At 38.2% G+C, this 23,726-nt stretch overlaps 1 protein-coding gene across 1 annotated transcript in view; it reads right to left on the bottom strand.

Annotated features, from left to right (window-relative positions):
• The window catches only part of pik3r3b (phosphoinositide-3-kinase, regulatory subunit 3b (gamma)), a 222,657-nt gene extending 199,536 nt beyond the window's left edge, over positions 1–23,121 (bottom strand). Inside the window, exons 1-2 of the mRNA XM_060867539.1 lie at positions 22,981–23,121; positions 21,811–22,719 (exon numbers count right to left, since the gene is read on the bottom strand). Of these exons, the coding sequence (XP_060723522.1) occupies positions 21,811–22,153 (343 nt within the window). The 5' untranslated portion in view covers positions 22,154–22,719; positions 22,981–23,121. The remainder of the gene's footprint in view (positions 1–21,810; positions 22,720–22,980) is intronic.
• Between the last annotated feature and the right edge of the window lie 605 nt (positions 23,122–23,726).

Below are 23,726 nucleotides of genomic sequence, written 5' to 3'. Positions count from 1 at the left end.
ATCCATTTGCATAATTTCTTTACACACAATGTGAACAATCCAACACGAATAAGCAATTCAAAGCAACTGCAGGCTTTTTACTGTATATATAACTGACGTTACTGACTGCACCCATGTGGCAATAAAGTCACCGCCCGAGAATATATTTGATTTCTTTAACTGAACACGTTATCTCTATAATAAGGTGTAAATATACACAATTGGCTCTAATGTAGTCGCACAAAAGCCTGGGTCAACATTCTGTTATTGTCTAATATGCTGGTTTTATTTTGTGTTTTTACTGTTTTTATTATTAATACACACATCTGATCATGAATACATAATTTATAGGGATGTTATGAACCTTTTATGATTATTTAACGGATTGTACCTGGCTCTAAAGTTTAAATATAAACGTAAAACTTTATCATTTTTATGCAGATTTTTTTTTATTCCTTTAAATCTGACCTAAAGTGCTGTCCATTGGTAAAATAAAAGTAAAATTGTAACTTCAGGATTGTCAGGAATTGCTACAGGGTTCGGGAACTTTTGTTGTTGTTGTTGTTGTTGTTGTTTAAGCCGTTAAAAACTTTATAGCTGTTATTGAATCAGAGAATACTGAACCAGTTTTAAAGCTGTTACACGACTTTAAAGGAACAATAAAAGGATAAAAATATTTTCATCTGTTGTATTTTTTTAATTTAAAATGTGTAATTGTTTAAAATGTTTAAACGTGTAAAAGCACTATAAGCCATGCATGTAAGATTTATAAATGAAGCCACTCTATTCGTCATTTTCATGGCAAAGAATTTTTGACACTCGTCTGTAATAGCACGATGACTTAAAACCTCTGAGTCTTAAACCCCATGGCAGATCAAGCTGAGTAGCCAAGCTCTGTGCGTATGATTTCTGATGCCCACAAATAGCATTTTTAATTAGACTCGACGCCAATGAAAGAATGTGCTGACTGCAGAGGTGAAGGACGAGTGGGATGATTAGGGCAGGCAGAGCTGAGCACCAAATAGCTCTGGGAGTTAAATCGTTAGACAGGATTATGAAACATATGGTACAAGTACACACTAAAGGTCTGGGTGTTTTGTATGTAGAAGGAGGTCTGCATGTACGTGAGATTTTAGAGAATTTGATTGAATCCACTGGTCAAAAATCTCGCCCCAGACAATACCTAGCCAAGGTTAACGGCAGCTAAATGCACAGTCTGGACATTTTATCAGACGTGTGTGTAGCATCACAGGGAGAACGAGCGCTTGAGAAAGAAGATATAAGTTTTTCGCAAGGTCAAGGATATAAAGAAAAAAAAAAAAAGCAACGACTTCTCTCGACGGTTTGAGAAGCTGAAAGCTGGATGGAAGCCATGATAACTGGAGCACGGTGACAAGGGAATTAAATATTGATGGTAAAAGTTACCTTCGAGGCCTGCTTTTGTTTAATGGATGAGTTTTCCTATCACTCACAAAGGGCACTCCATCTGCACACGAGCCCGTGAGCATACGCAGAGACTTATCGTCGCATGCTCTCTGTCATTTGAAATGGTGACAGCCAGAAAGATTCTTTGTTGTATTCGCACTGTATCTTTCCCATACAGGCATCTGGATGCATCGAGGGGACTGACAGGAAATGGTCACAGCTTTTGTTAACTATCAGTTTCCTGTTGAGACTCTTTCATTCCTTTGGGGGAACAGAGGGAGATATGGGAAAGTGGGAGAAATGGGTGGGAGGTGGGGGGGAGGGTGGCCTCTTTTAAGCTCCAGAGAACTGAGAGAAAAAATATGGGAATTCTTTGTCAATGCTTTATCCCCCCTCTGGATGACTATAATTGGAACTAGAAATAACACTCTTTACCATATGTGTAAAACTCTTGGGGCCTGATATACAAAGGAAATGCTGGCACTTTAATATGTGCAGAAAGAGAAAGTGTGAGCACAAGCAGAAAAAAAAAAACGGTCGGAGCTGATCTAAGCTGAATCGCAGCTGAGCTTAGTGCTTGTCAGTAACTCTAATACAGAGCGAGGTTTGGGTTTCCTGTGTGAGAAATGAAACAATGGGCTTGGAGATACAAAAGTGATGCTTAAGTAGCAGGGAAATACATCCAGTTTCATATTTCACATGATTTAGTTACGGTGAAAGTGTCAGACGCACTAATGCTAAGAGCTTGGAACTGGAAAAAAAGAATCATTCATAATCTGGAACCATGGATCTGATAGGAAAGCGAGCATTAAATGCTTTTTTGTTGGGAAGGGATAGTTGATATAGCGATGATATTGTCTGTGTATGTATGGCTAGATTGTGGTAATGCAGTTCAAACTGGGGACACAAAGGAAAAAATGGGTATTTAAAGTCTGTATCAGAAGTAGATGGTCTGTGATATATGTCATATATCCATGTAGTCTGTGTACAGTATAATAGTTAAATAAGGTTTAGATTTCTTTCTTTTTTTTTTGCCACTATACTGTAATCCTTTTTCTAAAGATGTCACATGCTGTCATGTTGAGATCACAGACATGCTTACAGATTAAACAAATGATCATAGGAAAATCCTATGAGTCACTATGAGTTCATATAACCATGAGAACATGGTTCTTCTGACTGATCATCTTTATCCTATGATTTCTATCCTGATCCCGAGGATGAGTGAGCAGCATCCCATCCGTAGGCCTCACTGAAGTCCTTGAAATCCTGAATGGTTCTAGCTTAGTAGTATTTTAGTATTTTTTAGTATTTTTCTTTTTTCACCAGAAGCCAAACAATTTGTTTGTGCCTGTTTTGTTGTGTCCGTGTTTAGTATTGAATTTCTTTGTCATGTCACAATACACATTAGTGATTAGTGGCTCATATGAAAATAGACACTCAGGGATTTAACAATTTTTAGTTGTAAAGTATTTTAGTTTTCACCAAGCCTACAAGGGGCAATATATTCATAGTTCATATATATATATATATATATATATATATATATATATATATATATATATATATATATATATAAATAAAACATTTTTTTTTAAATAGTTTTTTTGTAAAGTAGAGATATTAAACCCATTTCTGCTCTCTGAGATGCCCCAAGCATAAATTACAGCATTTGGCATACACTCTTATCCAGTGCGACTTACATTTTTATCTCATTTTATACAACTAAACAACTAAGGGTTAAGGGCCTTGCTCATTGCCCAGATGTTAAAGGTGTTATATGAAAATTAAACTTGCTCCAGTAAAAAAATACAATAAAAGGGAATATGGCTGGAAAATGGGTCGAAGACTAGCCACAATAACTTAACACACTGACATATAATCGGTCTGTATTTCTGCTTTCAGGTGACTAACGCTGCCTTTTTAAGAACATTCCATTTCTTTGCCTTAAGAAGCTCCTGGGTTGCTTTAGCAGTATGTTTTGAGTCATTGTACATCTTTACTGTGCAGTTTTGTAGCATTGACTGAAACCAGTGATCCAGTTCCACATGTCCGTGCCATAACACTGTCTCCACGTTGTCTGACAGATGATGTGATAAGCTCTGGATCATGAGCCCATGCTTTCCTTCTCCATACTTTTCTCTTTCCAACAGTCTGGTACAAGTTGAACATGTTTTCCAGCAAAATCAAAAGTTCTTTCTGTTCTTGCATCTTGAGCTAAACCCTCAGAATTAATATTGAAAAAGGTGTCTATGGATTGCAGACTTAGATAAAGATACACCTACCTTATTGAGAGTGTTCTTGACTTTGTGAAGATGATTTTTCTTCTTAATGATCATCCACCATCTTTAGTGGTCTCCTAGGAATTTTGGTGTTTTAGGTCTTGCCAGTACATTACTTCTTCTTAAAAATGCACTAAATTGTGCCACGCCTATAGCCGTTTTCTATGTTATATATCTGATGGGTCTGTGTTTTTTTTATTTTGTTTTCTCAGCCGAACGTTGGCCGCCTTCGATGGCCGCCTTCACATGCATCGACATCTCAATGGACTGCATATTGCGAGTTCCCATGAACAGCTGCCAAATGCTAATTCGTGTAACTCTTGGAATCAACTCTAGACCATTTGATTTGTCAAGAAGTAATGAGGAAACACCTGGCCATGAAGCTGCTTATCAGTCAATAGTCAAAATGAAGGTTATGTAATAAAATGGCTGTAATTCCTGCAATAATTCGTCTGAACCTTTTGAATTAGAGCAGAAAGTCTGCACACACTTACAGTATATCACATCTTGACTGCTTCATTTCAAACCCATTGTGGTGGTGTACAGAGGCAGAAACGCACTAACCCCGTCAATGTCAAAATACAAAAGGACCTGGGTATACATTATATATTTCACTTACGTTAAATATTTATTATATATGTTCACCATTTTTTCAGGAACGGAAGAATTATAACTCTAACTCAAGGACATGTAATGCATTTAAATTGATCCAATTTCCTCAGTGCATTCTCCCCACTGAGCCAAGAAACAGAATGCTGTGCATGCTTTAATTAAGCTAAAATTATGAATTAGCTACAGATTTCATATACGGCAGCAAAATTTGATCCCGTTTCAGTAATAAAACTCTTGTGCATCATCTTGTCCAATTTTATCTACAATAGTAATCATGCCTTCCCAGGGGCTTAGCATGCATCCTCCTACTCTTCCTTCTTCTGTATGTCATCTCATTGCCTTCCTGCTCTGTGTTGACATGCCCCTGCTTTCAGAGAGAGAAAGAAAGACAGAGACAGACATAGAGAGAGAGAGAGAGAGAGAGAGAGAGAGAGAGAGAAAGGGTGGCAATGGCTTTGCATGCTGTCTGATCTTTATCTGAGATACTGCAGATCTATTTTCGGATGTGCTTAAGCTAAAGTGATGTTTTTCCTGCTCTTCAAACGCTGCACTATGGAGAGGGTGAGAAAGGCTGAGAGATGAACAGAGAGAGTTAGGGAGAAAAGACTTAACAGATGCGTGACAAGAAGAGCAGACGCAGAGATCAGCATGGCAAAGAGGAGGAATAAAAATGAGAGAGAAGCGTGATGTAGAATCTAGCAATGGAGCGAAAATTAGACAATCAGATATGTCAAGAGTGTTGTGAAATTGCAGAGAGAGTGTAGAGTCAGGCTGACTGACAGTCTCTGGGCTTGAAGTGAGCATCCTTCAGTGTGCATGCTGTTGCTCTTTAACTTCCTTGGAGCTGTCTGTCCAGTAAATGACTGTAATTTCCCCAATGAGTACCACAGCTTCCACGAAAAAAAAACATCCCTTCTATCTCCCCACCATTATAACCTCAACACCGTGTGAATGTTGATTTTTGTAGAAATAGCAGCATTTTTCATGTCTAATTTTTTTCCTTTTAACATTAGGAACCTTTGTTATCTTGATGAACTGAAGAGTTCTCCTCTCACTCTATCATCTTAATCCCACCACTTCTCATGATTGGCAATTCAAGCGTTTTCCCTTTCAGCAGTTTAAAAAGGGTCACGTTCAATAACAGAACAACAGACTTCAATTCACTTAAATTACACACTGCCAGGGAATAACGAAATGGCTGATGTATTTTGCTCTGCAACGAAGGAGCTTTGTTCTTGACAGGCTCGGTGAAAAAGGGCAGAAGACGTGTAGCTTGTAACTGACAAGTGAGAGTAAAAGCTTTATGAAGGGGTCTAATGAAGAAGGATGACTAAAAGCAACAGGAGATGGCTGATCTGGGGGGAAAGGAGACAAAAGAGAGGGCAGGGTGAAAAAAAAAATCTACAGAATATAAGTCAAAGGCAAAGACATAAACAACAGAATCTACTTCTTTTTCAGAGCTTGTGTGCTATGTGGTGTCACACAGACAGAGATGACTTCGCTCACGGTTTCTTCCTCATGACATTACAGGGAGTTTTCCCTTGCCACTGTCACTTTGGCTTGCTAATTAGAGTTCTAATCTATATTTACCTTTCTATAAAACTTTTGTGACAATGACTACTGTTACGTACAATACCAAAGTGCCAGCTTGGGTATCTGAGAGAATCAGAAAGCATCTTGTTGAACTCAGAATACTAACATTGTTGTTACTGTAAAAACTGCAAACTGGGCTTTGTTATAAACCCTCTGGCCAACCTAACCGACTTAGAATCAAAACATGTCACTGCACAAGTACAACGAAATTCAAGTCCTTAAGGTGCACAATCTAATAAATAATCAATTAACATAAACATCTAGCTAATCTGTTGAAAGAAAATACAATAGAAATTAAAAAAAAAACAACAGGATCTAAAAATTAAGGAGAAGTAGGGCTGAGCGATATGGCTGAAAACACAAATAATTAAAATGTAAACATAAGTCTAAAGTCACAATGAACACTTAACAATTATCTCTTAACATTCAAGGTGCAAAATGAAAGAAAATGTAAGAAATTTTCGACGGTCTTGCATAATTTGCAGACGACATTGTTCTGACTAAGGTCAGACATATAATATCCAAAAAAAATGCCATGAAGGCAAGCTGACTTTTCCTCTTTTATTTACAATTTCCTCGCTCGCAGCAGCTCATTTTCTGCTTATCAGTCGCTGGTTACTGAAGAGGAATCCAGCAGACCAGCACGAGACAACGATATGGCGCAACCAAACGTGATACTGTTACATGATTGGCTGTTAGCGTGTCACTCCCTACGTTGCTAGGTTACCAGAGAGCGAGTGCCTTTGTTAATGCAACCAAACTTGCTTCGCAACCTGTTTTCTTCCGACGAAGAGGAAAAAATATCGAGTGTTTTATCGAACACATTTTTTATTGATATCGATCACGTCTATCGCGATACATATCGTTATCGTTTTATCACCCAGCCCTAAGGAGAAGGTAAGTAAGACAAGGTCTGAAGTCGTGATGCATTAGTAACATTAGTAACATTAATTAGAAGTCGTAGCTCTGAGTGGAAACTCAGTGGTTAAGCTGTTAGACTATCAGAAGGTTATGAGTTTGAGTCCCCGGACCACAAAGCTGCCCTTGAGCAAGGCCTTTAACCCTCAGTTGTATAAGATAAAGGTAAGTCACTCTGGGCAAAAGCTTAAGCCAAATACAATAAATCTAAATGCATTAAGAGGTGGAAATACTGCTTGCCATAAGTTGCAATGTATTAAATCTCACAATAACTTTGCTATTGCACAATGGCAAATAATTGAGAAAACGCAAAATAAGAAAATTGGAAGAAGAAAACTAACATTGTGTTTAGTCAAATATCTTTCTAGTTAGCTTCCACTCCTGAGGTTCTCAGTGAAATTTTGCATGAAATAACCCAAAAGAGTGTGTGTGTGTTCACTGTGAGGCCGCTTGTGACATTAAGGGGCTTTCACACGTTTTATTCTGTTTAGCGAGTAAGAATCAGAGGTGAAATTGATACTTTTGGCTTGTTTGCTATTTGGTTTGGTTTGGTTTCACACAGCACATAATTAAACCAAAAAAAAACTGGCTGAGCGGTGGGTGTACAGGGCTGAAAACACACTCATAAAAAAATAAGTGATGGAAAAAATAAACAAACCATTTCCAAGTGCACACAGAAATGACAAATATCAGCCAAGCACAGATAATTATAGATATAACTAATAATATATGTATCACGTGTAGCATTTATTTTCTCTTTTTTCTGCATTTTTTCATCCACAGCTTGCGAAGTCACAGTGAAATCACTTTCACACTCCAGTAGAAGCAAATTAGTTTACTTGGACAAGGACAAAAACTCACACACAATCAGATTGGTTGTTTTGGTCCTCACTAAACATATGAGTCTTATTATACTGTTCTTACCTCCTCAAATGACCCACAGCAAGTTTCAAAACTAGCTAAATGATGCAGAATTTTTTTAGAAGGAAATGTTTACAGTCGGGGGGGCACGGTGGCTTAGTGGTTAGCACGTTCACCTCACACCTCCAGGGTTGGGGGTTCGATTCCCGCCTCCATCTTGTGTGTGTGGAGTTTGCATTTTCTCCCCGTGCCTCACGGGTTTCCTCCGGGTACTCCGGTTTCCTCCCCCGGTCCAAAGACATGCATGGTAGGTTGATTGGCATCTCTGGAAAATTGTCCGTAGTGTGTGATTGTGTGAGTGAATGAGAGTGTGTGTGTGCCCTGCGATGGGTTGGCACTCCGTCCAGGGTGTATCCTGCCTTGATGCCCGATGACGCCTGAGATGGCACAGGCTCCCCGTGACCCGAGGTAGTTCGGATAAGCGGTAGAAAATGAGTGATTGAGTGAGTGTTTACAGTCAGTATTGCTTCTGTATGCAACTTGGTTTAGTTTTCCTCGGGACATACAGTAAAAGCCATATCTAGTCATATTCATCAGCTGATTGTAGAAAAAGCTGGTCTGAAATTAAATCTGACTTTAGTTCTAGAAATAAATATGCATTGCCTTGCGAATAAAGCAGAGAACTGTTCTAGGATGCTTACGTTTCATTTTCTCTTCTAAAATCCTGAAGCTCAATAGATACATTAGTATGTTGAAATAAAGAGAAACTTTAGGTAAATTTGTTTCATCAAAAGTCTAACAACTGCAAATCTGTTAGAAATCACACGACCTCAAACCTTAATATACAGTGGTGTGAAAAAGTGTTGGCCCCTTCCTGATTTTTTAGTTTTTTTTTGCATGTTTATCACACTTAAATGTTTCAAATCATCAAACAAATTTAAATATTAGTCACAATAACACAAGTAAACAAAACATGCAGTTCTTAAATGAAGGATTTTATTATTGAGAGAAAACAAAATCCAAACCTACATGGCCCTGTGTGAAAAAGTGTTTTCCCCCTAAACCTAATAACTGGTTAAGCCACCCTTAGAAGCAAGAACTGCAATCAAGCGTTTGCGATAACTTGCAATGAGTCTGTTACAGCGCTGTGGAGGAATTTTGGTCCCCTCAACTTTGAAGAATTGTTGTAATTCAGCCACATTGGAGGGTTTTTGAGCATGAACCACCCTTTTTAAGGTCATGCCACAGCATCGCAATAGGATTCAGGTCAGGACTTTCACTAGGCCACTCCAAAGTGTTCATTTTGTTTTTCTTCAGCCATTCAGACGTGGACTTGCTGGTGTGTTTTGGATCATTGTCCTGCTGCAGAACCCAAGTTCACTCCAGCTTGAGGTCACGAACAGATGGCCGCACATTGTCCTTCAGGATTTTTTGGTGGACAGCAGAATTCATGGTTCCATTTATCACAGCAAGTCTTCCAGGTCCTGAAGCAGAAAAACAGCCCCAGACCCTCACACTACCACCACCATATTTTACTGTTGGTATGATGTTCTTTTTCTGAAATGCAGTGTTACTTTTACGCCAGATGTAATGGGACACACACCTTCCAAAATGTTATAGTATTTTCCCAAAGGTCTTGGGGATCATCAAGATGTTTTCTGGCAAATCTGAGAGGAGCCTTTATGTTCTTTTTGCTCAACAGCGGATTTCGTCTTGGAACTCTGCCATGCAGGCCATTTTTGCCCAGTCTCTTTCTTATGGTGGAGTCATGAACACTGACCTTAACTGAGGCAAGTGAGGCTTGCAGTTTTTTGGATGTTTTTGTGGGGTCTTTTGTGACATCTTGGATGAGCCGTCACTGCTCTCTTGGGGTAATTTTGGTTGGCCGACCATTGGGAAAGTTCACCACTGTTCCATGTTTATGCCATTTGGCAACAATGGCTCTCACTGTGGTTTGCTGGCATCCCAAAGCTTTAGAAATGGCTTTATAACCTTTTCCAGACTGATAGATCTCAATTACTTTCTTTCTCATTTGTTCCTTAATTTCTTTGGCTCTCGGCATGATGTGTAGGTTTTGAGGGTCTACTTCACTTTGTCAGTCAGGTCTTATTTAAGTGATTTCTTGATTGTAAACAGGTGTGACAGTAATCAGGCCTGGGTGTGGCTAGAGAACTTGAACCCAGGTGTGATAAACCACAGTTAAGTTATGTTTTAACATGGGGGGCAAACACTTATTCACACAGGGCCATGTGGGTTTAGATTTTGTTTTCTCTTATTAATAAAAACCTTCATTTAAAAACTGCATGCTGTGTTTACTTGTGTTATCTTTGACTAATATATAAATTTGTTTGATGATCTGAAACACTAAAGTAAAAAATAAAAAATCAGAAAGGGGGCCAACACTTTTTCACACCAATGTATCCACCACAGCACTACTTGCCTCCTCATTGCCATCCACATCATTTGACATATAAGTTAATGTAGCCATCAACAACCTAACGTTCAATTATGCAGACGTCGGACAGAATCTTGGTCAGTACAATACAATAATATATCGTCACTGTCAGGTGGAATCCTCGTATCTCCAAAACCGTTATTTTTCAGGAAATGAAAAAAACGCCGTACCTTATCTGCAGTGCACAGGGTTTAGTCCGCGTTGCAGTGGATTGTCTTACGCTAAATTCCTGTCTTCAGACGAGCACCAGAACTAGCGGGGGTCAAGATTTTTTTTTCTTTAAGCCCAGTGTTTTGAAGACATTTACCTCAGAAGACGTGTTGATTCGTTGCGACTCTTATTAAGGAGAAAGATGCCGTGAAGCTCTCCCGCGGAGTGAGGAAGAGGTGGACAGTTGAAGTGTCCAATGGAGTTATGAGATTTGCGCTCAAGCTATTTTCAAGACTTTAGATTGGTTAATAACTTGTAAAAATAACAGACCCACGTGGGGACTGACCAATAGCATCGATATGTGAAAAAATATGAAATTGACCAAATTTGGACATACGAGGTTTCCGCCCGACAGCAATGAAATAATACTTCAATGGATGTATGATACATAGCTCGAACAATTTCACCACTACTGTTAAAGATTTTATAGCAGATAGGATTATTTACTGAACAAACTTTCTGTTAGATTGTATTAGCCAAATGTTCTTAAATCATTAACAAATTACAGTATACTATGCCACACTGATCACCATTTTTTTAAGACTTCTGGGTAGGCTAGGTCATGGTTCGACTTGTAATGTTTTCTAGTTACGATGGAGTCATCAGAACTCATCTCCTTCTTAAATTAAGGGACTGGCTGTATATCCAAAATACCAAGTGTTTAGACTATACTGATCTCTGTTGTTTAAAGTCTGGTATGTAAAAGTGGTGGTTCTTCTGTGCTTTGCTAAGGCCTAATCTCCAAAATTGCCCACATAGCGTGACAGGTACAGACCATACTAAATTGAGATGGGAGTTTCCCCTCATGGTGGATGATGACCAACAGAGTGGCCTGGCTATGCTATGCTGTCAGTCCAACAAGGGGAATGACAAAGGCCAAGGGGGACCTCGATCCAAGCACACCCTGCCATTATGCGGCGTATGGTGGACCAAACCGTCTGCTCACCCAAGCCACAAGTGTGCCACAAAGCACAGTGAACATTCCTCTGTCCCCATGGCAGCCATACTGTGTTTACTGCAGCCATCAGCACAAACCATTTCAGAGGTCTGTTCGGTACAGCCAACAGTTCTCTCTCATGGTTACTATTTCTGATCTAATCTCTTATACGCCGTATGTTAGCGACATCCGCTAGTTAATCTGATATTTTGAAGTAATGACCTGTTCCTTTCACCTAAATTAAAAAAAATGACAGGATGCTCAAAGGAAAACATCAGATCCCGTTTCTTCTCAACTCATCTAACAGCAAGAGAAGAGTAGCACGGCGTAGTGAAGGCGTGGACACATGAGGGGAACGGGCCGAAATCAAGCCAGAAACCAAGAGGCCAAACCCATAAGAGAGGTTCAAGGGTAGTTCAAACCAAGCCTTGGAAATGAGTGTACTAAAAACAAAACGCCATCCAAGTGAGCTCACATGCGTGCCTTGAGGGAAAAAAACATTGAACATGGTTGTGAGGCTGGAACACAGAAAGCCTTGAAGCCTTGAAATCCCAGCATATTACAAATTAAGGAAACTTGAAAGGTAGATATAATTCACTTCCAAGATCCACAGAGAGAGATTTAAAACTAACCAAAGTCTTTTCAACATGACTAGGACTGGATAAAGCAACAAGAATCATAGAGTTAATACAGGACCATATTTTGTAGATGTCAGATGGGGTACTGAAACCTTGCTTTCCAAAATGAAATCTGTGTTTGTGCCCTGGGCTGAAACAAGGATAAAAATTAAAGTGAGGTCTACAATGTAGAAGTAGTTAATGTATCACCGTGTGGAATACAGTAAGTATTGCTACCACTGATAATTGGTTCATTCTCATATGCTTTTTAATTTTTTTTTTAATGTTTCATTTTACAAGAATTTTTAATTATTTACATTTAAAAGACCTTTAAAACCTGCTTTCACCCTGCAAAAAATACAATTTTACAGTATCATTTTCTGATACTTGCTTTTAATATGACATACTTTGCTAAAATATTTTACAATTCATTTTCCTGAATATTTTTTCCAATGTATCACAAAAAAGAACAGAGTAGAGTTTCTACCATTAATAAATAATAAAATTTACATATTTAAATAAGATTAGATTAGATTAAAAGTTATTGTCATTACACATGTACAAGTACAAGACAACAAAATGCAGTTTGGCATCTAACCAAAAGTGCAATAAGCAAGAAATGCAAGATGTACAGTATTTACAGTATGACACTCAAACACTTATGATATCTGGTTATCATAAATATTAGAACTAAAATATTCATTATTTTATATATCATAAACATGGGGGGTTTTTGTTGAACAAACTTTTCCAGAAAGAATTCTAGGACAAAGATGTTGTATACAGAAAGTTATAAGAAATTGAGCTTTTTAACTTTGTTTTAACTTTGTCATTTTTGTTCAGATTTTTTTCTATTCCTGTAAAGTTGCTTTGAGACAAAGTCCGGTGTTAAACGATACAAATAAAATAAAATAAAATTGAATTACGACAGGGGGGCACGGTGGCTTAGTGGTTAGCACGTTCGCCTGACACCTCCAGGGTCGGGGTTTGATTCCCGCCTCCACCTTGTGTGTGTGGAGTTTGCATGTTCTCCCTGTGCCTTGGGGGTTTCCTCCGGGTACTCCGGTTTCCTCCCCGGTCCAAAGACATGCATGGTAGGTTTATTGGCATCTCTGGAAAAATTGTCCGTAGTGTGTGATTGCGTGAGTGAATGATTGTGTGTGTGTGCCCTGCGATGGGTTGGCACTCTGTCCAGGGTGTATCCTGCCTTGATGCCCAATGACGCCTGAGATGACGCCAATGACCCGCGGTAGTTCGGATAAGCGGTAGAAGATGAATGAATGAATGAATGAATTAAGACAATATAAAAAAAGAGCATCGAAAGCAACAGAGGTCTGGACATCAGTGTCCTCATAAACCTTTATGGCATTTAGCAGACACCTTTATCCAGAGGAACTTACATTTTATCTCATTTTATGCAACTGAGGTTTAAGGGCCTTGCTCGTGGCCCCAGCAGAGCCAACTTGGTGGAGCTGAAACCTTCTGCTTGGTAATCCAACACCTTAACCATTAGGTTACCACATCCCCTTGTAGCTATGGCCATTTTTGTGACTGTTGATATGAAGAAAAAAAAAGATTCATTCATTCATTCATTCATTCATTCATTCATTCAACCTCTCCATCCTTTGTGATGTATTCTGGGAACAGTGGAAAAGTGGAATCCCAGAAGGAACACCCTCACAGATCACCTCACACACACACTCTCTCTCTCTCTCACACACACACACACACAGAGTTACACCTAGAGAAAATGAAGCATGTTTACTCCACTTCCCAGCATACTGTTGAGAGATGGCGGGAAACTGGAGAACCCAGAAAGGCCATATGACTCTCCACACAGAGAGAAAACCGTGCCACCCCCTGCACCATCATGCTAAACTTACTGTAACACAATGGGATGGCTATACTAGAAAAAGATTGAGGGAATCTTTTCAAAGGATAAAATGTCACCCTAACTTACACGTGCTGTCTGTGAATATGCTAATACTTGACCTTCAGACTATTCCCAGCTACAGAGCAATGGGTGTTCTGTCATGGGTAACCTTTAGTTGCACATGTTTGCAAAATTAGCCTCACTGATCACAATAAAGCTTTGACTTGCTCTCCAGCCCCTAGTCCCTAGCAAAAATTTCCAAAGGGAAAGTTTTGGCTGTCATTCCATCTTTCAGCTGCATGCCACAGAGCAGTTCTTACACGTCTCAGTGACTGATCTCACATCTCAGATTTGATTTATGTGAGTAAATCAAATATCTCCCATGTGTCTCTGTGTGTTCAGGAAGACTATGCACAAGCCATGGAATCTTGAAATTTGTCAGGCTCTTCGGATGTTTTGATAATGGAGTCACTTGGGACAAATGGGAAGAGTTTAAGCAGGCAAATTGGAACGTTAGTGGAACGTAAACGGAGGACAAGGCCAAGGAAAAAGACTAGCACCTGTGTCAACACAGCTTTTCAAGTTGTACACGCCGATGTTGGACCGTGGTGTCTTTCATGGATATTCTATATTTAAAGACCAGATGAAAGAAGGAAGAATAATGCAGCTATTTACTGTAACTTGAGGGCATAGCTCAAGCAATTCGGCTAACTGCTATGTCTGGTAAGCAAACTCAGAACTCTCTTAAAGTTTTGCTAGCCCCTTATTTCCTACTATACGTCTTTCATTAAAACAAAAATGACTGGATTTGCAACCAACTGCATGCTAGGATCTAAGTACTTCTATCTTCCTTAAATCTTAAAAAAAAACTGTATTTAAGAATAATGAATAAAGGATCTTTGGTAAGACATTAATACATAATGACTGCAAACAATACTAATCTGTGGTAAAGAGCCTTCTTCAAGAAGAGGATAAGCTCCATGAAGCAGACTGATTGGGCGACTAGTGCGTGACTGATTTGGCGACTAGTCCCTGCACATCCTGGTAGACAGAGGCTCTGTTCTGCTTCAGTGCCCTGACAGTTGGCATGCTTTCACCCACAACTGGATAAGCTTTACTCTTATCCTTTCGGCTCCCTCCCTTACTTACTCTGTGGCACAGTTTGTGGCCCATCCTCCAGTTAGTAAATGCCAAAACAAAAAGACCATTCATTGCTATAAGAGAGATGTCTGGTACAAAATGTACCCAAAGATAAATCTAAAAAAATTCAGCTGCCTACTGTAGATCAAACCTCCGGTCTATCAATATCTCAGTCTTTCTGTCATGATGCTAAAACTCCTGGCTTATGCTGAAATCATAACACAGAGAAGGTGAACCAACAACTTGAGACAAACCTTTCTCTGGATAATGAATTCTGCCATGCAAGTTGCCTCAAGCAAACTTGGCAATCCAGAGGTGCATTAGTGTTAATGGATGCACCAATTTGCAGCGCTAATGCAAATGTATGTGTACATATAAGAGCACTTTGCCCTGACTGCAGCACATGACCTCTGAAGGATATTATTGTACCGTTTGTGTGTGTGTGTGTGTGTATAAGAGAGTGTGTGGGGTAAATGTCTGTTCTAATACTTCCTCCATGTATTTACATGACTACACTCATCACCATCAAAGTCACAGTGCCTCCAGGATGAGTTCCTAATAATTTAGTGGCTCGTTCAAACACTTTGAGCTACCACATATTCTTATTACCTAACAATGATAAAAACTGAACGTTGCATAAGAGATCATTGCATCCGTATCAGCTTCTAGAAAAGAAAAATATAATTTGCTATATGAGTTTGGAACTGCTAAGATTCTATTTCAATCATGCCCTATTTACTGATAAATTCCATATTAACGTACACATTTTCATACAACTGCCCTCAAAATGACTACTGCACCGAAAAGCAGTTTTGACTGGTTTGGAGTTTTTTTCCCGACAAAAACAGATGTATGGTACATCATTCTCTCTCACACAAAGGCAGTGTTTATTGTTGCCTCTAGGACTGACAATACACAATAGCAGTCTTAAACAGCACATAAGTACAATGCTTTGTGTGGTCTTGGCTTTGATTTGGGGTAAAACTGCAGGCACGTACAGTACTTAGCGTTGAGTGCTGGAGTGCTGGACAAGCTGATGCCAGTCTTAGGATGTTTCCTCCTTTATAACACTGTTATACATCGAGAAGCTTTTGAGCTAGAGAAAATGCAATTACACTGATGAAAAATTGAAACACAAAGTACTTATTTTCATCACTTCAATCTACCACATTTTGAAAAAGGACAATCATTTCATAGCTCTTGTCACTTTATCTTCTGCTGTTATGCCACAACTTTAAAAAACAAACATAGGTAAAGTTTTTTTTTAGCTATTTAGCATGCTAGAGTTAGCTGGTTAAGAATAAGCTTTATTTCTTTGTTCATTTTATGATTTTAAACTTTTTCTAACACATTTCCAAATGTTATTTTGTATTTGCTGCAAGAACACAAGTGTATATTAAAGCAATACAAACATAGCTAATCTTGGCTAGGATGCTAACAAACTAGCTCATCCAGGCTGTACATCCAAAATCTAGCTTGAAAGCAGTAGTTGCTCACAAGGGAACATAAAGCTGGTATCATGTAGAATGTTGAGCTAAGTTTAATATATATTACTAATTTTACTGCATTAGCAGCGCAGCTTTCAGTATATTAAGACAGCTAGTTAGACTAGCTTAAACTGTGAAGTAGCATTTGGCTAAATCATTTGATGCAATTCATTATCATATAGATGTCTTTCTAATCACTGCTTAAAAACTTGCTGTTTGTTTAAATCTTGTCGAAACTCTGGTTTCAAAATGTTGACCTATAGAGTAACAGTAAACAGCTTGGAGTAGTAAAGCCTGGAACATGAATTCGGATGAATACGATTTTTCTGCAGTTAAATATGAAAAATGTGTCAATCAAAAATTACTGTATTTTTATTACACAATTATAAAGAGTTTCAACAAAAACCCAAACGAAAATTATAAATAGTCTAACCACAGGATTTATAATCTATAAGATGCCATTTGTTCACATTTTCTAGCATAGCCTGATTAGCTAATCAAGCTACATCCACCCAAATGTGGAAATCTACTTTGCTAGAAAATCCTTTGTGATGCAGTAACATCTTAAGGGCCTTTAAGAGGTTTTGAGAAGGTTAACTAGGTGAAATTACTTCAACACATTTTGCAGTAACAGTGGATGTGACCGGAGTTAAGCAGCATGCAGGCCAACAAGTGTTCTGCCAGACTTTCAGTTCAGACAGCACCTCCCTGCCATGGAGAGAAAAAGAAATGAACAAGTTGCAGCTGTCCAGGTCCAAAGCCACAAACACAGAAGCAGAGAGTGGAAATGCACTACCTGAGCTAACAAAAAGATTATTGGCTTGAAGCAGCACTTTATTAAAGTTTTGGAAAGGTTTGTGATGGACAAAGAAATCATTTCCAGACTTGGGAATCATTATCGGATATTGGAAATCATTATCAAGGATAATGTTGTAATCAGGATAATCATTACTTTGTGAAACAGATTGCACTAGCAATTTTTTATGCTAATGTTTTTCCTAGCATCTGGTAGAGGACACAGCATGCTGTCTGCAGCAGTGCGCTTCTGTGTCCTGTCCCTCACTAAATATAGCCAACAAATGAGGCGATGCAGCATGACCTGCACGTCCGACTGTACTAACACACAATCAGCAATCAGTCATTACTTCTTCTTACTGAGCTAACTCAACTATGAGATGAAGAATCAATCAATTTAATTAAACAATAATTATCGTTGAGATCGGTGAGTGATCAGACCGTGTCAGGGATATATAGGTCTATATAAAGCTGGTCTATATAAAAATGTTAATGATAAATAATGATGTTAAATCTGATCAACTAGTATGCATTAGCCGTGTGTCATTATTGAAACCAATCACTTGAAAAATTTGGTACAGAGCTGATCAACATATGGCCATAGTTCATAGATTCTGGTTTTATAAACACAAACCAGCTTCTGTTGTGATTTATCTAATCTCATGCATTTAAGTGAATGATAAGGCAGAAGGCAGCTCATCAGATGAGAGACTAGCCTGATTAGGTCTGACAGAAAAGGGTTTCATTTTATTTACCTTCTACGGCCTGATTAGCGAGCTGAAGACGTGTTTTGTTGGAAAGAGAAAAAAGTGGAAACACTACAGACGAATGCAGACTGTTTAAAGTCTAATGGGCAGAGAAGGTTCTATTTAGTCCCTAAAAATAAATTCAAAACAGATCTTAAAAGTAAAAAGTGGTCAAGTAAAGCACCACTTGAAAACAAAATAAACAATTCAGATTTTGTATGGCCATTACATCATCATTCAACATGGTGTAATGTTTATTTTCCAGTTAATTTTATGTAACTGGACTATACACATTTTAGTTGAATAGCCCTGCATTATCATACTATTGCCATGTGTACAGTGTTATGTGTGTATAGGGTTGTGTGTGTGTATTTTGTTGTGTGTGTATCGTGCTATGTGTACAGTGTTTTATGTGTATAGTTTTGTGTGGGTATAGTGTTGTGTGTGTGTATTTTGTTGTGTGTGTATCGTGTTATGTGTACAGTGTTTTGTGTGTGTATATTGTTGTGTGTGTATAGTGTTATGTGTACAGTGTTATGTGTGTATAGTGTTATGTGTGTATAGTGTTGTGTGAATAGTATTATATGTGAATAGTGTTATGTGTGAATATTGCTATGTGTTACTAGTGTTATGTGTGAATCTTTTTATGTGTGTATAGTGGTATGTGTGTATAATGTTATGTGTGAATAGTGGTATGTGTGAATAGTTTTATGTGTGAATAGTGTTATGTGGGTATAGTGTTGTGTGTTCAGTAATCTGTGTGTATCACAGTATGTGTGAATACAGTGTTGTTTGTGTTGTCTGTGTGTATGTAGTGGTATGTGTGTGTACAGTGTTGCGTGTGTATTGTTGTATGTGTGTGCACAGTGTTGTGTGTATTGTTGTATGTGTGTGTACAGTGTTGTATGTGTGTATAATGGTATGTGTGTACAGTGTTGTGTGTATTGTTGTATGTGTGTGTACAGTATTGTATGTGTGTATAGTGGTATGTGTGTACAGTGTTGTGTGTGTATGTAGTGGTATGTGTGTGTACAGTGTTGCGTGTGTATTGTTGTATGTGTGTGCACAGTGTTGTGTGTATTGTTGTATGTGTGTGCACAGTGTTGTGTGTATTGTTGTATGTGTGTGTACAGTGTTGTATGAGTGTATAGTGGTATATGTGTGTGTGTGTGTACAGTGTTGTGTGTGTATTGTTGTAGGTGTGTGCACAGTGTTGTGTGTGTATTGTTGTATGTGTGTGCACAGTGTTGTGTGTATTGTTGTATGTGTGTGTACAGTGTTGTATGTGTGTATAGTGGTATATGTGTGTGTGTACAGTGTTGTGTGTGTATTGTTGTAGGTGTGTGCACAGTGTTTTGTGTGTATTGTTGTATGTGTGTGTACAGTGTTGTGTGTGTATTGTTGTATGTGTGTGCACAGTATTGTGTGTATTGTTGTATGTGTGTGTACAGTGTTGTGTGTGTATGTAATGGTACAGTATGTGTGTGTACAATGTTTTGTGTGTGTATGTAATGGTATGTGTGTGTGTGTGTGTGTACAGTGCTAGTCAAATGATGCCAGAGTGTTTGCTGACCAAGCTTTGCATTTCCTCTCTCTATGGAGAACAATTGAATGTCATCTGGATTAACCGGTAGCAACTCCTATAATTCCTCATTTGCTTTATAGCACATTGGATCTACTTGTGGGAACATCAAAGCATTGGATTCTCCATTAATATTGGATGCACTCACTAATCTCTTTCATCTGCTATTCCTTAAGCACATATGGTGTGATCAAGACAGGATTTCTGCACTTAATCCATGCTCATTCCACTTCCAGAGAAGCGACAGAGATAATGGAGTTTTTTCTCCATGCAGAGCCAGAGATTGAAGTTCGCAGCTGCTGTCACTGCAGTCAGTGTACAGGGTAAGTTTTTCCACCTGAAGAAGCTCACATCATTAGATACCTAATCTAGCAGGCCAGTGGGCTTTGTGCATGAAAAGCTCTTTTTTTATACACACACCCTTTTTCCTGCTAACAGTTATCACAAAAAAAGATGTTCTAGGAAATGATAGCTTAAAGGAACCAAGAAGCCTACTAGATAACGTGTCAATTCCAAGATCCATGGGTAAATCTTTTCCTTTTATGTTAGACAAAAAACCCATTAAAATCCATTAAAAAAGAGACCAAAAAAAAAAAAAAGTCAACCATTTTTTGGTTATAAATTAAAGTTTAAAAGCTTAATACTCAAAGGTATGTAAGGATGTACTCCTAGTATTCAGAGCAAAGACGTAAGGATGTACTCCTAGAGTTGGGAGCTTTTCTACATTTCTGATAGCTACTGTATGCGTTTAAAAAATTTAAAGTGACCCCTTAAGAAACAATCTATGTCTAAATGTCTAAAGCATAAAGAAAGAGAACTTTTTAAAAATACATATATATAAAAAATAATTAAATATTAAAACTATACGCAAATAAAAATATAAACACTATTAAAAACAATCTAAAACATTTAAAGTCAAAATAGCACAAAGTGTCAGTTTGTAATTGTATTTTTTTAAAATACATTAAAAACATATAAATAAATAATAAAGAATCGGCGTGATAAATCAAAAATTTAAAATCACTATTATAAAGGAACAAGAAATGAAGTGATAAGATGATGGCAATAAACCCAAGATTGGCAGCGTATTTACTGGAAGCGATAAAAGAAATTCTACCAATTCCAGCAATAGAGGCTGCTAGATTTAGCAGAACAGCTAATATCGTTTACAACAGCTTTAATGGGTCTTAATTTAGAACTTAGAAGAAAATGATCCATGTTGTGCACTGACTGTGTTCAACAGGGAATCACTGGCACTTGTTAATTGGCCCAGTGTAACATATCAGCTCAATGCACCTCAATGATTCAATATAGGTCTGTGTTTTTGGGGGCTCAGGCGCGTCATACTTACCTGCTAAAAGAGGACTGAGATCAATGAAAAGCATAAATGACACAAGTAGATCAAACTCTTCGATGTCTAGAGACATGTATGGCACACATTCAGATTGAGCAGCCATCTTGGGACTGAGTTGTCTGTGGTCTGTGATTTCAATATTATTTTTAATGACTACAATTGCGGCGTCATTAGAAATACTCAGCTATAATAATAATACTCAGCTAATATGACTAAAAATGAAGTCTTTAGCTATAGTTAGTTATAACTGTAGTACAGTAGTATTAATAGTTATTCTTTTGCAATGACTGCAATAATGGAGGATATTAGCAACTATTATCAGTTTTGTTATAGCTGTAGTTTTAGTTATAGTTATAAAGTTATAGTTACAGTTGTTATAGTTATATAGTTATAGCTGTAGTTATTGTTATAGCATTATAGTTATACTTACCGTTAAAGCTATGTACTAATAGTAGATCTTAGTATATTTTTAATTTTATTTTAGTAGTTATCGCTATAGCGATAACGTTGCTGTTATCTTACAGTTATAGTTATAGTAATTATTCTTTTTTTAGTTACTACAAAGGTGGCGGATAAAAGCAACTATGATGAGTTTTGTTATAGCTATAGTTTTAGAAATAGTGTTATATTATATAATAGTTATATGTTAACAGTTATATTGCTTTTGCTATAGTAACATTTTTGTTGTAATTATATTGTTATTTTATAGTTATAGTTCCTAAATGGCTATAGCTAAATATTACAGTTATACGTGTACAGTAGTTATAGATTGTAGTAAAAAGTATTTAATTATATTTCCAGTTGAATAGCTATGGCTAAACAGCTATAATTATACATTTATTATGTAGATTTGTTTGTTTATTTAAAAATTTGCCCAACTGACTGGTCACTAAATAAAACAACAATATTCACTACTTCTAAACACACCACCTGTAAACACTCACCCCCTGAAATGCAGGCTCCTGGTGGCTGAGGTCCTACAGGTGTCTGATGTCCTCCAGGGGTTGGGGGAACAGGTCTAGGCCAGGGTTTTCCTGCAGGCAGGCCCAAATGCACAACCCCAACGTATTCCACGAAAGTCCCCGGGAAGTCACCTTTCTCCATAGTGCGCTCATTTGTGCCATGGAGCCAGCCTGAAGGGTTCTTCTCATCTCCTTCCTGGTACTCTGGGGTCAGAACCGCTAGCTTGCTGACAGTAAGGAGATCTCCAGGCTGCAGAGAGATGTCATCTCCTCTCTCTCGCTTGTACTCATACAGTGCACAGTACTGAAAACTGTCTGAGCTCATTGTGCATGCACTTTAAAAGATGGTTTTTTTTTTTTCTGGATTTGGATTGTTTATTTAGAAAGAATAATAATTTATATTTTTTTTTTAAAAAAAGTCCTGAATTAGTGTTTTGGGATGTCCTGAGAAATGATCGACATTTGGATTATTTCCTCGTAGAGGAAGGAGAGGAGGCCACTAAAACACACTTCCTGAATTCGTCCAAGGGACACTTGTAGTCTGTGGTGATGTGTAATACGTATGCAGGCGTGTGAAGAACACTATGGACACAGTAAGAATTCAGTAAAAGCTCCAGTCTCATTAACAGACAGTGCCAAGGAGGGGTGTACGGGAACAAGGGTGGAAGCGCTGATTTGGGCACAGAGAAGAGACCTGCAGCATGGAGGTCCGTAGGTCCTGCAGAGCTGGCGACAGCCGCCAGACGGTAAAGCAACATTTATTAAATTGTCCTCTCAGACTGGTGTCAGATGTGGCCCTACAAACAGACACACATGAGTAGATCCTGTCCATCAATCCAAAGTCCACTCCATATCACATCACTTGGCAGTCTACAAAAATTACTCAGCAACCTGAAAGTTATGAGGTGCAAAAAATCATTATAATGCATCATTACATTTATATTATATTTCAGTACTTAGTCTGCATACTGGATACTGCATGTAATAAGAGATTAAATCATGAGTCTGTATTATGATTCAAGTATCTGCATCACATTTAAGCATTTTAAAGCTCTTTTGCGCATCAGCTTTTGCGCATACATGTACACACTTCTCCAAGCCCAGAAACAGAGCACTGGGATGAGTGGCAACTTAAAGCCTGCACAAACTTACCGTCTTTCGGGCTCGGCACAAAGCCGTCCGAGTCTAAACGCGAATAATCCCACAAAAGAGCGCGGCTGTAAGGTCACAGTAATGACAGCGCACGCTTCATTCGCCTCCATAAGTGAGCGTGGCTTGGTGAGAGACGCCCAGCCGGACCGCTCCTGCTGAAGGGCGAGTCGCGAACGAATCGGTTCTTTTTGAACGACTCTTTTCAGAGAGTCGACCGAATCGACTCGCTGGCATGAACGAATCATATATTTTGGCACATGTTTTAAATGAAAATGTTCTATTTTTTAAATACTATGTTTAATTATCAGGCGTAATATTTTAACATGCATAACAAACAGAGAATGTATAAAATCACAGTTCAAACCTTTATTCCAATGCCAGGATTTATGTATTTCTACTAGCTATTCGTATAAATCTCATTCTGATGTCTTCTGAGAAATCAATGGAAGTTTATTCTCCTACATGGATTTCTTCATCATGGCCTCAATGATGATTGCTGCAGGTTGTATGTAGTTTGTTGATACAACAACCAGTGAATAGTATTAGACATAACATCACTTTATGGTTCTGCAAGAGTAAAATAAACCGATCTTTCCTGTATGAATATAGATCAAGTGTCTTTAGAGGTCACATCATCCTGGTCAGTGTCAAGTGAGTGATTTGTGAACAAACCCTGAATTCGACTCTAGTCTCTCGCAAGCTGATTGCATAAATGCACACGTATATTTACACACTCATTCATGCTT

Source organism: Tachysurus vachellii, chromosome 4, assembly GCF_030014155.1.
Source record: "Tachysurus vachellii isolate PV-2020 chromosome 4, HZAU_Pvac_v1, whole genome shotgun sequence".
Taxonomy (NCBI): domain Eukaryota; kingdom Metazoa; phylum Chordata; class Actinopteri; order Siluriformes; family Bagridae; genus Tachysurus; species Tachysurus vachellii.
Note: the sequence above shows the minus strand (reverse complement) of the source record. Positions and strands in the feature narration are given on the sequence as shown.